Raw genomic sequence first — 15,985 nt, 5'->3', positions numbered from 1 at the left:
GACAGACCGACAGGCAGGCGGACAGACCGACAGACAGACACACCCCCGCCATCCCCGCACTCTCTCACCAAGGCCTCCGCCATCCCGGGCCGGGGCTCGCGCGCGCCCCGCGCGCCGCTTTCGAACCTGGGCGCCTTTCCCGCCGCGCGCGCGCCCACGGCCGGCGGGGACAGCGGCGCCCCGGCCACGCCCCCCCGCCTCCGCCTCATTGGTCGGGGGCCGCCGCGCGCCAGTCAGGGACGCTACGTTTTGGCGCGCGCAGGAGCGGGGGTTGTCTCCGCCCTGGGCTACTTTCTTGCCTTCCCTTCCTTAAGGGGACCTGCACGGCGACGGGTCCCGTTTCTTTGTCCTCTCCTGGGAAACGCCAGTTCAAATTCTCGAGTTTCCAAATGGCCACTGACACTACGGGGAGCTGCAGTTTTTCCTGCAGCTACGGCGAGGCAGTGCATGGGAGAAGCAGCATCCCCAGAGAAAGCTTGGACGTGGCATAGCATCTCCGAACTTCTTTGGACTTCCTGGCGATGCAGCCTCTGTGAGGAGAGCTCTTCTGTGTCCCTCCTCCTGCTCCTCTCGCTCAGAGGACAAGAGAAGAGCCTGTCACACCTGAAGTGGATGTGGTGGAAGCAGCACATCTGCAGCAGGTTGAGGGGCAGAGTGCCGAGGCGGAACCGGTTGAGGAGGGCAGGGGAGGGAGAAGAAAGCAGAGGAGGGAGAGGAGGCGGACCGGCCGGAGCAGAGGGACGGGGCTGTTGGGGGCAGCGTTAGGCCGGGCGGCGGATCGGCGGATGCGGCTCTTTGGGGAGCCGGGCTGACGGCGCTGGCCGCGGTTCTGCTCGGTGCGCAAGGCTGGCGCCCGGGGACCGTGGTGGCCGCGGCTGAGATGGCCGTGCACGTCCCTCGAGGCTGCCGTCCGACCTGGCAGGTTCTTCACAGAGCTCAGTTTCCGAATTAGCCTTCCGTCCGTCCCTCCCTCTGCTCCAAAAAGCATTCCCGCGAAACACTCACCGCTCTTACTTTTGTGAAGCCCTTCTTTTTCCCTTGCGTTTCTCTCGTCCTTCAGAGAACTCGTGCAGTCCGTGCTTTGTGTAGTAGTGAAACTGCCTCTTTCATAGGGGCGCTACATTGCTGCACTGTAGAAACTATTAAACGAGTTGTGCATTTCTAAGAAAATCCCCTGAAAGCTCCCAAGACGACCGTGTCAATGAATCCGTGTCAGCCAGGGCGCAGGAATACAGCTCCGTGTCCCCGAGACGGGGCCCAGAGAGTTAGAGGAAGGTCCAAAGTCCATCTCCCGGCGAGGACAGCCGCCCCCCTGGCGCTCGCAACTCTCGGCACCCTTTAGCAGCGCGCGCGAGGAGTTCGGGGCTGTGACCCGGGAGCTGCCGGTAGAATGGGATACAATCGCCCGTCCGTAACTTGGCGTGTGAACACTTTACGGTGATCTCACTGCCTTCCCTTGTCTCCACCAATGTGTCCTAGTGCCCCTGGGCTCTGCCTGCAGACACTGGCGGGGAGATAAAGACAAAAAGCCGTCCGAATTACTTTTTGCACTGGACGTTGTTTCCCAGAAGAAAGGGCACAGAAAGAGTCAGGACCGTACGGAGAAGAATTTGACGAGACTGTCAAGGTGTGCAGTTGTGGAAGTGTCCATTCGAATTTACTGGAGAGTTGAGTGCGGGAAAGAGAGGTGGATTTTTGGAGTCACTGAAGAATGGGAAGTTGCACGACTGAGCTAAGCAAGAGAGAAAGGAAAGTAGAAAAGGGGAAGGCCGGACTGCAGGAGGTCTCTGAAGGACAGAGAGTAAAGCAAGGAATCGGGAAGGGCTCGACAAAGAAAAGAGCGGTGAGAGTTCAGAGGGAATACTTTATGGAGCAGAGGGAAGCGACGGACGGGAGGCTAGTTGGGAGACTGAGCTCTGTGAAGAACCTGCCAGGCAGGACGGCAGCCGCGAGGGACCTGCACGGCAACTCCAGCCGCGGCCCCCCGGTCCCCGGGCGCCAGCCTTGTGCACCGAGCAGAACCGCGGCCAGCGCCGCCAGTCCCGCTCTCCGCCAGAGCCGAATGCGCCGATCCGCCGCCCGGCCTCTCGCTGCCTCCGATAGCCCCGTCCCTGCTCCGGCCGGGCCGCCTCCTCTCCGCCTCCTCTCCCTCCTCTCTCTTCGTCTCCGTCCACTGCCCTCCTCATCCAACTCAGCCCGGGTACTGTGCCGGGTGCCGACGCCTCTCGGGCTCTCGTCGGGTGCGGGTTGGATGCGGAGGGTCGGCGAGAGCGGCGGCAGCGGGGCGGCGGTCGGAGCTCTGCACCGCGGAAGCGGCGGGGTCGGGCTAGGTGGGAGGGGTGGGGATTGGTCTCGAGGAGTTCAAGATTTACAGACCATGATCTTTTTCCGTGGCCGTCATCTCTTCCCTCTCATCTCTCTTTTGCTGGCCCGGGGAGACTCCTGAATTGTCCTCCATAGCACGCGCTTTTGAGAATGGTCGAGGGGCACGAGAGGCAGAAAATCCTCTCGGCTCACCTCCCCGGGTCAGCCTCTCCTGGCCTTTCCCGGGGAGCATCCCTGCTGGTAACAGGAGCACTTCTGCTGGTGACAAAGATAACCTGGGCTTTTGTCAGGGGATGTGGCACCAGTGCTACGTAGGCGCATTGCATGGGAGAAGCAGCATCCCCAGAGAAAGTTCGGACGTGGCTTGGCATCTCCGAACTTCTTTGGACTTCCTGGCGATGCAGCCTCTGTGAGGAGAGCTCTTCTGTGTCCCTCCTCCTGCTCCTCTCGCTCAGAGGACAAGAGAAGAGCCTGTCACACCTGAAGTGGATGTGGTGGAAGCAGCACATCTGCAGCAGGTTGAGGGGCAGAGTGCCGAGGCGGAACCGGTTGAGGAGGGCAGGGGAGGGAGAAGAAAGCAGAGGAGGGAGAGGAGGCGGACCGGCCGGAGCAGAGAGACGGGGCTGTTGGGGGCAGCGTTAGGCCGGGCGGTGGATCGGCGGATGCGGTTTTGATCCATGCATGGAAGAGTACCCCATGGAATCAAAGGGGGAAAAAAAAGAATTTAATCCAATGACCAGAAACCATTGGATCGAACATTTCTTTAATATGTCAGCTGGGGATACATGAGGTATTCTACCCAGCATAGATCAAGGATCTAGTATATATTTTGGAATATAAATACAGTGACGCTTTAAAGTCCCCACCCCCCTTCACAAGCAGTCGAGACTTAGGCTTTGATTTTGAGGTCATATTGCATCTTGGGTTTTTTCGTGGAGCAAGACTGCCATCTAGCGTCCATTTCTTCAGGGGGGGCAGTCATGTTCGGAGAGTGGTCTTCTCGCTAATCAGGCCTCGTAGCATCTCTGCTTGATCTATCTGACCTCTAACTCCTAAATTAAATGTGCAAGGACCAACTAAGACACGTGTCTTAGAACTTCCCATTTGCTTAAACAATATTTAATTGACTTTCTTCTTAACAGAACAATCTCTTATTAAAGAAGATTCCTGAGGCATGTAAGCTAATTTCTTGAAGATGGGCATACGATACACTCTCTATTCGTTTCCATGTGTTATCTACATTCTCTCTCCTAAAAATAACTGAAGTCTTAAAAGAATTGGGATATCATTTTTATCTAAGATAAAACTTCTGATGTACTAAGTCGTTTAGAAAGGAGATCCTCTCTCATTTAGTGCCATTGTGACAATATGGGGCTTCATGTAGCACCTGGATCACTGAACACTGCAGATTCCCCTGGAATCAAAGGACCATTGTGACGCTCTAGGGCCTCATGGAAGAGGGAGGTACTGCAGTCTGTCCGTACAACCGAGGTTGCCCCATCCCAGGGACAGAATCTGGCACTTTCCCTTGTTGAACTTCCTCTGGTGCATGATTGCGCAAACCTCTAATTTGAGGTCTCTCTGCAGTGCCTCCCTCTTCCATGAGGCCCTAGAGCGTCACAATGGTCCTTTGATTCCAGGGGAATCTGCAGTGTTCAGTGTTTCAGGTGTTACATGAAGCCCCATATTGTCACAATGGTACTGAAATGAGAGAGGATCTCCTTTTTAAACGACTTAGTACATCAGAAGTTTTATCTTAGATAAAAATGATATCCTAATTCTTTTAAGACTTCAGTTATTTTTAGGAGAGAGAATGTAGATAATACATGGAAAGGAACAGAGAGTGTATCGTATGCCCATCTTCAAGAAATTAGTTTACGTTCCTCAGGAATCTTCTTTAATAAGAGATTTTTCTGTTAAGAAGAAAGTCAAATAAATATTGTTTAAGTAAACGGGAAGTTCTAAGACACATATCTTAGTTGGTCCTAGAACATTTAATTTAGGAGTTAGAGGTCGGACAGGCCAAGCAGAGAAGATAAGAGGCCTGACTAGGGAGAAGACCACTCTTCGAACATGACTGCCCCCCCGTGTCTGAGCGTGTCTGTGAATGCCTGTGTGTGAGTGTTTGTGAGTGTGTGCATGTCTGAGTGTGTCTGGGTTTGCCTGAGTGTGTCAGAGTGTGTCTGAATGTGTCAGGGTGTGTGCGAGTGTGTCTCAGTGTGTCTGAGCGTACCTGAGTGCGAGGGAATGTTTTAGGGTACGTGCGGGAATGTGTCTAAATGTGTCTGAGTGTCCAAGTGTGTTTGCAGTTTTGTCTGAGCGTGTGCGAGTGTCTGAGAATACCTGTGTGTGAGTGTTTGTGAGTGTGTCTCTGTCTGAGTGTGTCTGGGTGTGCGTGTGTGTGAGTGTGTGCGAGGGTGTCTGAGTTTTTCTGGGTTTGACTGAGTGTGTCTGGGTGTGTGTGAGTGTCTCAGTGTCCGTGAGTGTGCCTGAGCATATACTTATGGGTCTGATTGTTGGTCAGTTTTTCCAGGTGTTTCTGAGTTTATGCGATTGTGTCTAAGTGTTTCTGAATGAGTCTGAGTGTGTCTGAGAGTGTGAGAGTGTGTCAGAGTGTGTCTGAGCATGAGGGAATTTTTCTGTGTTTTTGCGACTGTGTCTAAGTGTGTCTGAGGGCGCCTCTGTGTTTACAGTTTTGTCTGACGGTGTGTGAGAGTGTCTGAGTGTTTCTGTCTGAGTGGGTCTGAATGTGTGCGAATGTTTCTATGTCTGGATGTGTGGGAGTGTACTTGAGTGTGTCTGAGTGTGCCTTAGTGTGTTTGAGTGTGCACAATTGTGTCTGAGTGTGTGCGTGTCTGTCTGTGCATCTCTCAGTGTGCCGTAGTGTGTCTGAGCGTGTCTGTGTGTGTGAGTGTGTGTGAGTGTGTACCAGTGTGTCTGTCTGGGTTTGCCTGAATGTGTCTGTGTCGGAGCATATCTGAATGTGCCTGGGTGTGGGCGAGTGTGCCTGTCTGAGCATATCTGAGTGTGAGGGAATGTGTTAGGGTGTTTTCAGGAATGTGTCTAAGTGTGTCTGTGTGTTCGAGTGTGTTTGCAGTTGTTTCTGAGTGTGTGCGAGTGTGTCCGAGTGTGTCTGATTGTGTCTGAATGTGTCTGTGTCTGGCTTTGTGAGAGTGTGTCTGAGTGTGTCTGAAAATATCTGTGTGTGTGCGAATGTGTCTGGGTGTCTGGAGTGTGTCTGAGTGTGTGTGAGTGTGTCTGAGAGTGTGTGAGTGTTTCTGAGTGTTTCTGAATGTGACTGGATGTGTGTGAGTGTGCCTGAGGGTTTCTGAGGGTGTCGGAGTGTATCTGAATGTGTCTCGGTGTGTCTGAGTGTGTCTCAGTGTGCGTGAGTGTGCCTGAGCATATAGTTATGGGTCTGATTCTTTGGCAGTGTTTGCAGGTGTGTCTAAGTGTATGCGATTGTTGCTGAGGGTGTCTAAATGTGTCTGGCTTTGTGAGAGTGTGTCTGAGTGTATCTGAGAATATCTATGTGTGTGCGAATGTCTCGGGGTCTGTGCCAGTGTGTCTGAGTGTGCCTGAGGGTGTCTGAAAGTATGTGAGTGTTTCTGAGTGTGTCTGAATGTGTGTGAATGTTTTTGAGTGTGTCTGGATTTGTGGGAGTGTGCTTGAGTGTGTTTGAGTGTGTCTGAGTGTGTTTGAGTGTGCTCAAATATATCTGAATGTGTGAGAGTGTGTCTGAACATCTCTCGGTGTACCTGAGTGTGTCTGAGTGTGTCTGTGTGTGTCTGGGTGTGTGGGACAGTGCTTGAGTATGTCTGAGTGTGTTTAAGTGTGTCTGGCTGTGTGCGAGTGTGTCTGAGTCTGCCTGAGTGTGTCTGAGTGTCTTTGAGTGTGCTCAAGTGTGTCTGAGTGTGTGCGAGTGTGTCTGAGCGTTTCTCAGTGTGTCTGAGTGTGTCTGAGTGTGTCTGAGTATATCTTAGTGTGAGCGAATGTGTCTGGGTGTGTGCGCGTGTGTCTAAGTGTGTCTGAGTGTGCGAGTGTGTTTGCAGTTGTGTCTGAGCGTGTGCGAGTGTGTCTCAGTGTTTTTGAGTGTGTCTGAGCATGTCTGAGTGTGTCTCAGTGTGTCTGAGTGTGTGTGAGTGTGTGCGAGTGTGTCTGAGCATGTCGGAGTGTATCTCAGTGTATCTGGGTGTGTGAGGGTGTGTCTCAGTGTGTGTGAGTGGGCCTGAGCATACATTTATGGGTCTGACTGTTTGACAGTGTTTGCAGGTGTGTCTGAGTGTATGTTATTGTGTCTAAGCGTGTCTGAGTGTGTCTGAGTGTTTCTGAGTGTGTCTGAGTGTGTTTAAGTGTGTCTGGCTTTGTGAGAGAGTGCCTGAGTGTGTCTGAAAATATCTGTGTATGTGCGTGTCGGAGTGTATCTCCGGCAGGAGTGACCTGTGAGTTTCTTGTCCCACTGCAGGCATTGCTGCTCAGATCCAGGGCTGCCTGGCAGCTCCCCCCAGACAGCCCTGAGCATTTCCTTTGCTTCATCTTGTCTTTTTCCTTTTTCTCTGCTCACAACTTACTGCCATTTACCATCCCTCTATCTCCCCCTGCAAAAAGCCCGTGTCTGTTTGCCCTTCCCTCCCTGGCCCCACTTGGCATCACAGGAACATGCACCTTGGGGAGCAAGATCATCCAACAAGCGCTTCATTAATAGTCTGTAGTGCCCTGCAGTGCCTCGGGCTGTTCCCTTGCCAGAGGCATCCCAGGCCAAGGTGAGCCCCCTGCACACACATATTGACAGCTGCCCCAGAGAGCCTCAGTGCTGGGAACTCCGAAAAACTCTGGGATTCGGCATATAGAAAGCTCCCAGGGCTTTACAGAGAAAAATGATCTGTCCTTTACTGGGCCGGAATGGCCCCAGAGCTGAGGGCACAGTGGGCTCTGCTCAGCCACCTGAGGAGCAGGACTGGGGTGTTATGAGGGAGGCCAGACAAACCAGAGGTGCTGCTGCCCTTGGATTAGAGTAGCTGCAACAGGGCCAGTGGAGCCACCCAAAGCACAGATTGTCACGCCCTAGACTCGGCTCTGCTGTGGCCACATCTGGTACTGGTGTGCCTGGGTGTGGGGTTCCCTATTCTGGAATAATGAGAAGGAACTGGAGAGGCCCTGGAGGACTGACAGGAAGGGGTTTGGGGCCTGTGTGGAGAAACTGAGAGACATGGGCTGCTGTACCTTTCGAAAAGGAGGCCCAGGGCTCTGCAGGAGTATCTGGTACTGCTGGAAGAGCAGTTTGAGAGATAATGGAGTTTTTATTGGTACTGGAAAGAGAAGGGAACCCACAAAGTACAATTTGGAATGTTCAGACTGAAAGTGATGAAAAAGAAGTATCACTCAAAAGGACAAGAGGTCACTCAGAGAAGAGTCAGGATAATCCCATGGTTTTGTGTTTCAGAGAACAACCAGGGATGGGTGCAAAGACATCAGTGAGGGTCTAGAAATGCTGCTGGGAGGGGGGTGGGAAAGCAGGAGGGAGGTGTGCAGCCTGCAAGGCCAGAGCAGCAGCAGGGACAGGGCAGGACAGCCTGCAGGAGAGATGGCCAAGGGCTCTGGCAGGGCTGCAAGGCCCAAAGGCACCCAGGCCTTTGTCCCCTTGCCTCTGTCAGCTGCCTCTGCCACTCAGGCCACCACAAGCAACTTTCCTTTGAGGTTCTGCACTTTGTTTCTGCCTGGTCCCTCCCTGAGGATCCTGGGAGGGGTTGCACAGGTTTTGACCTTTGTTGTTCCTCCTCCTCCCATCCCACTGCCCCCCAAGCATCCCTGAGCCACCCAGGAAGGACAGAATCTTCTGTACCAGGGCCTGGGGCTCAGGTCTTGGCCTTCCTGCTCCACAAAACCAAGGCAGGCTTTGCTCAGCATTGCAGGGGCCTGCCCAGAGCCTTGGTCTGCCTGCACTCCTAGTCTCCAAGGATGTGCTCTAAAGAGTCCCTGGGGAGGCTTTGTCAGTACCCGCCCTCAGTGGGGCCCATTGACACTTCAAGAGACTTGGAGTTTGGTTTCTGACTCCTCGAGCAGCTTCTTCAATACCTGGGGACCATGGACTCAGCCCCAAGTACACCATGGGGCTCCTTAGAATACAGAAAGCCCTCACAAGTTCTTTCTCCTCCTTTAATTATCTTCAAGTCTTTAAGACTTTTACAGCCGACTGGAGTCTGTCTGAAGTGTTGTTAAGGAGGAAGATTTCAAAGTGCATGTCACGAAATATATAATTTTTTTTAATGAAAGGGAATATTTTGTTACTTTTCAGTTTAGAGAGAGGTGATAGAAGCATTCTCCAAGTGATGTTGATACTATCTCCTCGGGAGGTCTGGACAGTCCCTTGAGGGGTTGACCCTGTTTGGACAACCTTCCTCCTCATCCCCCAACCTCTCCATTTCTGACATTGCCCACTTGGGACTGACATCACTGTTCTTGTATCAGACTTCTCCTGATCTCTACAGCTGGATGTTAACAGGCCCGTGGCACCATCTCCCACCTGCTCTCCTCAAAGATCTGCCCCCACACAGATCCAGCAGAGTTTTTTTGTAACAAAAGGAAATTAAGCATGAGAGGGTTTCATAAACACCAAAACACCCTCAGTAACCACATGCTCAGTACCAGCTGTCTCTAATGACGTCATCTTCCTGCAAGGGATGATCTTATCAGAAAGGTTTTAGATAGATAGATAGAAAAGATATATAGGAACATAAAAAAGAGCTGTCCGGGCAGACAGGTTCCCAAAGGACAGGAGAGCTTTTAACTGCTGGAATCTCAAGTGAGCAGCAGCTGGCAAGCTGAGAGGTGTCTGAAGGAACAAATCATGGTATTATAGAATATCTCAAATTGGTTAAACCGCTGTTTCCCTTTGTGAACCTGGGCTGACCGTGCCTGATGTTGACGTTGTCCTCCATGGTCCCTTTAATAGCACCCACTATCGCAGGATCATAGACTTTCTCAAATTGGAAGGACTCATAAGGATCCACGAGTCCCTGCTGCTTTCAGGACCACATAAAATGAAATCATAGGACTAAGAGTATCATCCATACACTCCTTGAGCTCTGGCAGGCCTGGTAACCACTTCTCTGGGGAGCCTGTTCCAGTGACTAACCACTTTCCAGGTGAAGAACCTTTTCCCAATGTCCTGTCTGAACTTCCTCTCATGCAACCTCATGCCATTTCCTTGAGTCCTGTCACTGGTGACAGAGAGAGACCAACCCCTCCATCCACTGCCCCCCTTGAGACAGTCGTAGATGGCAATGAGGTCACCCCCTCACCCTTCTCTTCTCCAGGCTGGACAAACCAAGTGACTGCAGCTTCACCTTGTAAGTTCTGCCCTCGAGGCCTTTCACCACCTTGGTTACTCTACTCTGGACACCCTTTGATGTCCTCCTTATATTGAGGTGCCCAGAACTGCCCCCAGGGCTCAAGGTGAGGCTGCCCCTGTGCAGTCCCAGAGATGCTGGACCAGATGGCCCTCAGGACACGGGGGGCCCTTTGGCTTCCAGGGCAAGCTGGTGATATATCTTGCCTTCCACCCAAACACCCAGATCTCTCTGTGGGGCAACTCTCCAGACTCTCATCCTCAGCTGTGTCTGTCAAACCAGAATCACCCCAGCCCAGGTGAAGGATCTGGCACTTGCTCTTAAGAGGCGTTTAGGACACAGTGTCCATCCAGTAACCAACCTGCAGGCTCTCAGGGCTCCCCAGTATCTGATCCAGGCATATGGTCTCTAGACTAACTAGATCTCAGGTCTCTTTTTATATTTAATGGGGGATGAGCCAAAGCTGGGATGAGGTGCCCTGTGCTGACCCTTTGTCAGTGCTGGTGCAAATGTCTGAGGGGTCAGCTCAGACCCACCTTGTCAGAGTCCTTGGAGAATGGCTCATAGTGGTAGGACTCTACCCAAAGCATCGTGCACACATGTGGGTGCTCCTCTTGGTTTGTATTTAAGCAAAGTCCTGTGTTTAATTCACTCCAAGGAGTGCACTAAAACCTCCCCCCAGTTTTGGCTTTCTGTATATGTCTGTGCTTCATTAAGAAATGCTCCGAAACAACCTCAGTCAGAAGCTCCCTGTATTCTGCGGGCAGAAAGATTAGGAAAACCAGAGAAATGCTTTCTTGTGCTTACTTTTTTTGATAAAATTTTGACTTTGACAGCACCCATGAAACTGCTCCAATCAACCACGTGAGAAATGAGGAAACAAACTCCAGAGCTGTGGTGTGTTTGGGCACTTTGCCTGTTCCTGCTCCCTGTGGTGCTGAATCCCTGAATTGCACCTTGGGAACAAATGTCCTGAGAAGTCAAAGTCAGCAACGACCCCCAAGACCCTGAGGGTGTTAACTGGCCCCACTGATGGTCATCACTGAAGAGACCACTGAGGTCCTGACTGGTAAGCTGACCATCCCTCGGAGGTGGTGAAGCAGGAAGTCAGAGGCAAGGGTTAGAGCTGGAAATGTGGGGGTGGAACAGTCCCAGACCCACCAAGGCCCTTGGTTGTCACTGCCCCAGGCTGTCCTACTCTCCCCTGTGCCTGTGCTGTTTCCCTGCACACTTTAACCACCCCTCGGCTTCCCAAACTCACTCTTACCCCAGGATGTGCCAAGATTTACTGATATCATTCTGTCCTCACTGGTTGCTGCTTTAAACACCAGTCTGTCATTACTTTAGGATTTCCCCATGCCTCTGAGTTTCCCATAGCCCATCCAGTTCTTTTAAAGCCCAATTCATGCTCCTCTATCATCCAGCGCATCCCAACCCCAAACTCAAGACCTCACTCCGCATCACAGCACTGAAATAAATTTTCTGTTTTCTCTCCCCTGTCCAGGTGATGAGGGGAGTGACAGAGTGTCTCTGGGGGAACCTGGCATCCAGCCAGGGTGTCCCCCCCCAAAGCCCCCACAGCTCCCAGGACCCTCTCAGCACAGCCATTCCCAACCCCCAGCTCAACCCCCATCCAACCTCCCTCCACCATGCCCCTCCCAATGGTGACAGGCAAGTCCCAGGTTCCTGGAGACCTCCAGTGATGGCCCCCCTCCCTCCCAGAACTGGATCCTAGATGCCTGGGCCCCCATCCCCCAGTTCTGTCTCCCATCCAGTTCTGGGTCTCCCCCAGTTCTCTCTCGCCCAGTTCTGCATCCTCCCAACCCAGTTCTGTCTCTTCCCCAGTTTGGGACCCCCTCCAATTCTGGTTTCACCCCCAAGGTCATCATCCCCAGCATCACCCACAGTTCTCTGCCTCCCCTAGTTCTGTCCCCACCCCTGTTCTGTCTCGCATTCAGTTCTGTCCCCCTCCAAATTCTGCTTCTCTCCAGTTCTGGGTCCCTCCCAGTTCCTTCCCCCTGCCCTAAAATCCTGTCTCCCCCCCAGTTCTGTCTCCTCCCGTTCTGGGTCGCAGATGCCCAGGGCCCCCTGGTTCTGTGTGGGAAGTTTGTCACCCTCCCACCACAGGAAGGAAATGCGGGGGTGGGTTGACACAGGGTGACAGTGACAGCATGGCGGCTGTGGGGCACAGTGGCATCATCAGCATTTTCTTCGGGGTGCTGTTGGCCAGTATGGGGGCACTTGGGGCCCTGACCCATGGGGGGATGGGGGTCTCTATCCCACAGCAGGGGAGGGGGGAAGCCTGACCCACTGTGGGGGGGGTGGGAGCAGCTAGATGCCCAGATCCTTCCCATGCTCGGGGGAAGGAAGTGAAGCCCCATGTTGGCGCCATGAGGCCTGATGATGGGTGGCCCCTGCTTATGGGGCTCAGCGACCTGGGACCCCCAGTTATGGTGCTCAGAGAGCTGGCTTCCCTCTATGTGCTCCTTTGGGGGGGCTGTGGGGGGTACGGGGTCTCCTCTCATGGTGGATGTGATGGAGAAGCTGCAGAACACCTCGATCCATATACGCCCCGGGTGGGTGTGGGCAGGGGTGGGAGTTCAGTGGGGTGATGTGCAGGGGGAAATGGCATGGTGTGGGGCCTACAGGGGCCAGTATAGGGGATGGGGGCCATAGGGGGCACTGTGGGTGATGGGATATATAGGGGGGACTATGGGGACTATGGAGGTACTGTGGGGGATGGGGGCCATAGGGGGCACTGGGGGGGATGGAGGTGGAGGCTATGGTGGCACTGTGGGGGCAGGAGCTATAGGGGGCACTACAGGGGGATTGGGGGATGGAGGCACTGTGGGAGGGGACTATAGGGGGCACTGTGGTGAGGGAGGCTATAAGAGGCAGTGTGGGGGATGGGGGCAATCGAGGGCATTATGGGGATGGGAGCTACAGGGGGTACTGTGGGGATGGGGTCCCTGGGGGCACTGTGGGGGCACCGGGGGCAATGGGGGACTATGGGGGGCTCTGGGCCCACGGTGGGCTGGACACTCAGAGCAGCCCCTGTGGGCAGTTCGGGGCGGTGCAGTTCTCGAACAGGGTCCAGACCGTGTTTACGCTGAAGGAATTCGCAGCCCGGCCACAGACCCAGGAGCTGCTGCAGGTGCTGGAACAGCGCGGGGGCCTCACCAACACCTTCGCTGCCATCGGCTTCGTCACGTGAGACATACCCTGCCCCGCAGCTGCCCCACTGCCCCCCGCTGCCCTCCACTGTCCCCCCTTGTCCTGGCCACCCCTTATGCCCCACACCATCCTCCACTCCCTCTCGCCACCCTTCAGCACTGCCCTCCTAATGCCATCTCTGTGCCCCACTGCCACCCCCACAGCAGGGCAGCACCCCCACTGCTGACCCCCAGAACCACCCTGATCCCCATTGCACCCCACTGCCACTCCCCACTCCCCCTTTGCCCCACTTCTGCCCCACCCCATTGCACCCCACTGACTGCTGCCCCTGTGCACCCCTGCACCCCACTGCCAACATCCAGCACCCGCCTGTGCTCCACTGCTGTCCCTTGGCTGCTCCCCACCACCCAGCACCCCATTGTCCCCCTACTGTCCCCCCACTGCCCCTCCTCTGCCTCACTACTGCTCCACTGTTGCCCCCCTGCTGCCCCTCCAGTGACACCTACCGAGCCCCAGTGTTCCCCCAGCTGAACACTGAGTGCCCCCAGCCCCCACTGCTGCCCAGAGCTGCCTTCCAACCCCCTCAGCACCCCCCTGTCCTCTGAATCTGCCCCATAACCACACCACAGCACCCTACTGCCAGCCCCAACCCCCAAACCCATAGTGACCCCCCAGCCCTCTCTGCACCCCCCACTCTGCCCCCAGCGCCCAATTACCCCCAGCTCCCACCACACCCCAAAATCCTCAATTACCCCCAGGCCCCACTATCCCCCAGCCCCTCAACTCCCCCCTATCCCCCAGTCCCCCTGCCCCCCAGAACCAGCCCCGGTGCCCCCCACCCACCCGGTGCTCCCCGCTGCAGCCCCATCAGTGCCCTGTGGCTGCAGGAAGGAGCTGTTCTCAGAGGAGGCGGGGGCGCGGCCAGGGGCACGGCGGGTCCTGGTGATGATCACTGATGGTGACGCCACCGACCACGACCCAAAGGCCCTGGACGCGGCCAAGGAGCATGGGATCCACTGCTGTGTCATCAGGGTGGGTGGGCAGGGGTGTGACCGTGGTGGGTGTGGCTGTGAGGCCGTGATGGAGCTTGACATGGTGGGCATGGTCAGGTGTTGGCGTGGTTATGGTGGGACTGGTAGTGGTGTGGGTATGGCCATTGTGTGGGAGTGGTCATTGTGTGGGTGTGGTCATTGTGTGGGCATAGCCATTGTGGGAATGGTCATGACTGGGTGTGTTATTGGGTGGGAGTGGTAAGTAGGTGTGTTTGGGGTGGGCGTGGTCACAGTGGGCAAGACCAGTGGTGGGTGCAGCAAGGAGTTGTGGTGGTGGGTGTGGCCGGGAGAGGGTTTGGTGGAGTTGAGCGTGGTGGGTGTAGTTGATATGGGTATGGTCATGAGTGGGCGTGGTCAGGTGCAGTTTAGGGGTGTGGCCCTTTGAGGGTGTGACAAAACAGATCACAAGTGGATGTGGTCATGTTGGGATTGGCAGAATGGTTCACGTGGGTGTGATCATAGTGGGTGTGGCCCTGGGTGGGCGTGGCTGTGGCTGCCCCATCCTGAGGTGCCGGGATAGGGAGGGTGGGAGGTGGGTGGAGGGGATGGGGAGGGTGGGAGGTGGGTGGAGGGGATGGACAACATCCACCCCCCACCCCAGCAACGCCCACCCCTCCCGGCACAGGTGGGGAACAACTTCAACAGTCCCGACACGAAGCGCTACCTGCAGCAATTCGCCTCCGGACCTGGCTTCATGAAGGTGCTCGAGAGTTTCAAGTGGCTCCGTGGCCTCTTCCAGGAGTTGCAGGCGCGGCTCTACGACATTGAGGGTACGCTGGCACCCCCCACTTCCCCAGTCAACACGTCCCCCTCCCCAGAAGCCCTACTGCAACATGGAAGAAACCCCAAAATTGGCTGGGGTTTGCACCCCACCTACCACCCTAATTAACCCCTTCTTTCCCAATTAGCCCTTCTCTCACCCCAATTAACACCTCCCCCACCCTCAAGTCTGGTACCCTCCAGTCCCCTCTCCCCCAGTTAACCTTCCCCCTCCCCTCCCCCCAGGTACCACCCAGCTGCACAGTTTCCACTTGGAGATGTGCTCCAGCGGGATCAGCGTTGATGTCATCCAGGTGGGTTGGGGAGAGAAGGGTTTCAGGGGAGGGGTGTCCTTGTGCTCACGTGACCCTCTCCCCCCTCCCCCCAGGGCCGATGGGTGACGGGGGCAGTAGGGGTTGATAACTGTGCGGGGGGGCTGCTGGAGCTACTAGAGCTGCAGGAGAATGAGACCTTCATTCCCAACCCCCACCCAAAGGAGAGCAGGCCCGAGGGGTACCTAGGTGAGAGGGGTTAATTAGAGGGGAGAGGTTGATTAGGGATGGGGGAGGGATTATATGGATGGAGGAGGGGTCAATAGGTGTGGGGAACGGGAGTTAATTGGGGGGAGAGGTTAATCAGGGGGATGGAGTGGGAGAGGGGTTGAATGTGTGGGACACGGGTTGAGAGAGTTGGGGGAGGGGCAATCTTGTGGGGGGGAGACCCTGGGCTGGAGGGTTCAGCATGGGTGGGAAGTGGGATCATGGAGGGGGTTCAGACCCAACCAGGAACCAGGTGATAATGGTGACCCTAACCCAGGGTGACCATTGGGACCCCACCCCAAAGCTCAGAGTGACCAGGTCATCACACCTTGATGACCATCCTGACCCTGGTGACCCCAGGCCAGGGAAACGTGGTGACCAAGGTGACCCCAACCCTGGGGACCAGCATGACCCTGGTGACCCTGGTGCCCCACTGCCCCCAAGCTACGCCTTGGCCAGGCTGCGCATCCCCGACCGGGTGCTGGTGGCTGCAAGTATCCCCCGTCACCTCTACGTGGGCAAGGTTGTCCTCTTTGAGGTCCCTGAAGCCACGGGGGACTGGAAGGTGCTGCAGACCCTCGAAGGGGAGCAGGTATGGGGGGACAGGGTACTCCTGGGTGTCCCCACTCACCCCTCGTGACAAAAGTGTCCCCTCACAGATGGGGTCCTAATTCAGGGCCGCCCTCTGTGCCATGGAGGAGGGCCCCATGGATGTCCCCACCCTCTCCCAGGTGACACGTGATCCCCATGGGTGCTCCCACCCCCCCATTGACACGTATGTTCCTCC

General features: G+C 55.3%; 1 protein-coding gene across 1 annotated transcript in view; it reads right to left on the bottom strand.

The window, feature by feature from the left end:
* LOC113997190 (centromere protein C-like) overlaps positions 1-209 on the bottom strand; it is a 29,176-nt gene extending 28,967 nt beyond the window's left edge. The window contains 1 exon segment of the mRNA XM_039385753.1: positions 69-209. Within this exon segment, the coding sequence (XP_039241687.1) occupies positions 69-209 (141 nt within the window).
* Between the last annotated feature and the right edge of the window lie 15,776 nt (positions 210-15,985).

The sequence above is a fragment of the Pipra filicauda genome, unplaced genomic scaffold (genome assembly GCF_003945595.2).
Source record: "Pipra filicauda isolate LSUMZ 115617 unplaced genomic scaffold, ASM394559v2 scaffold431_size579624_pilon, whole genome shotgun sequence".
In the NCBI taxonomy this organism is placed as follows: Eukaryota; Metazoa; Chordata; class Aves; order Passeriformes; family Pipridae; genus Pipra; species Pipra filicauda.
This window is presented reverse-complemented; position numbering and strand designations above follow the sequence as displayed.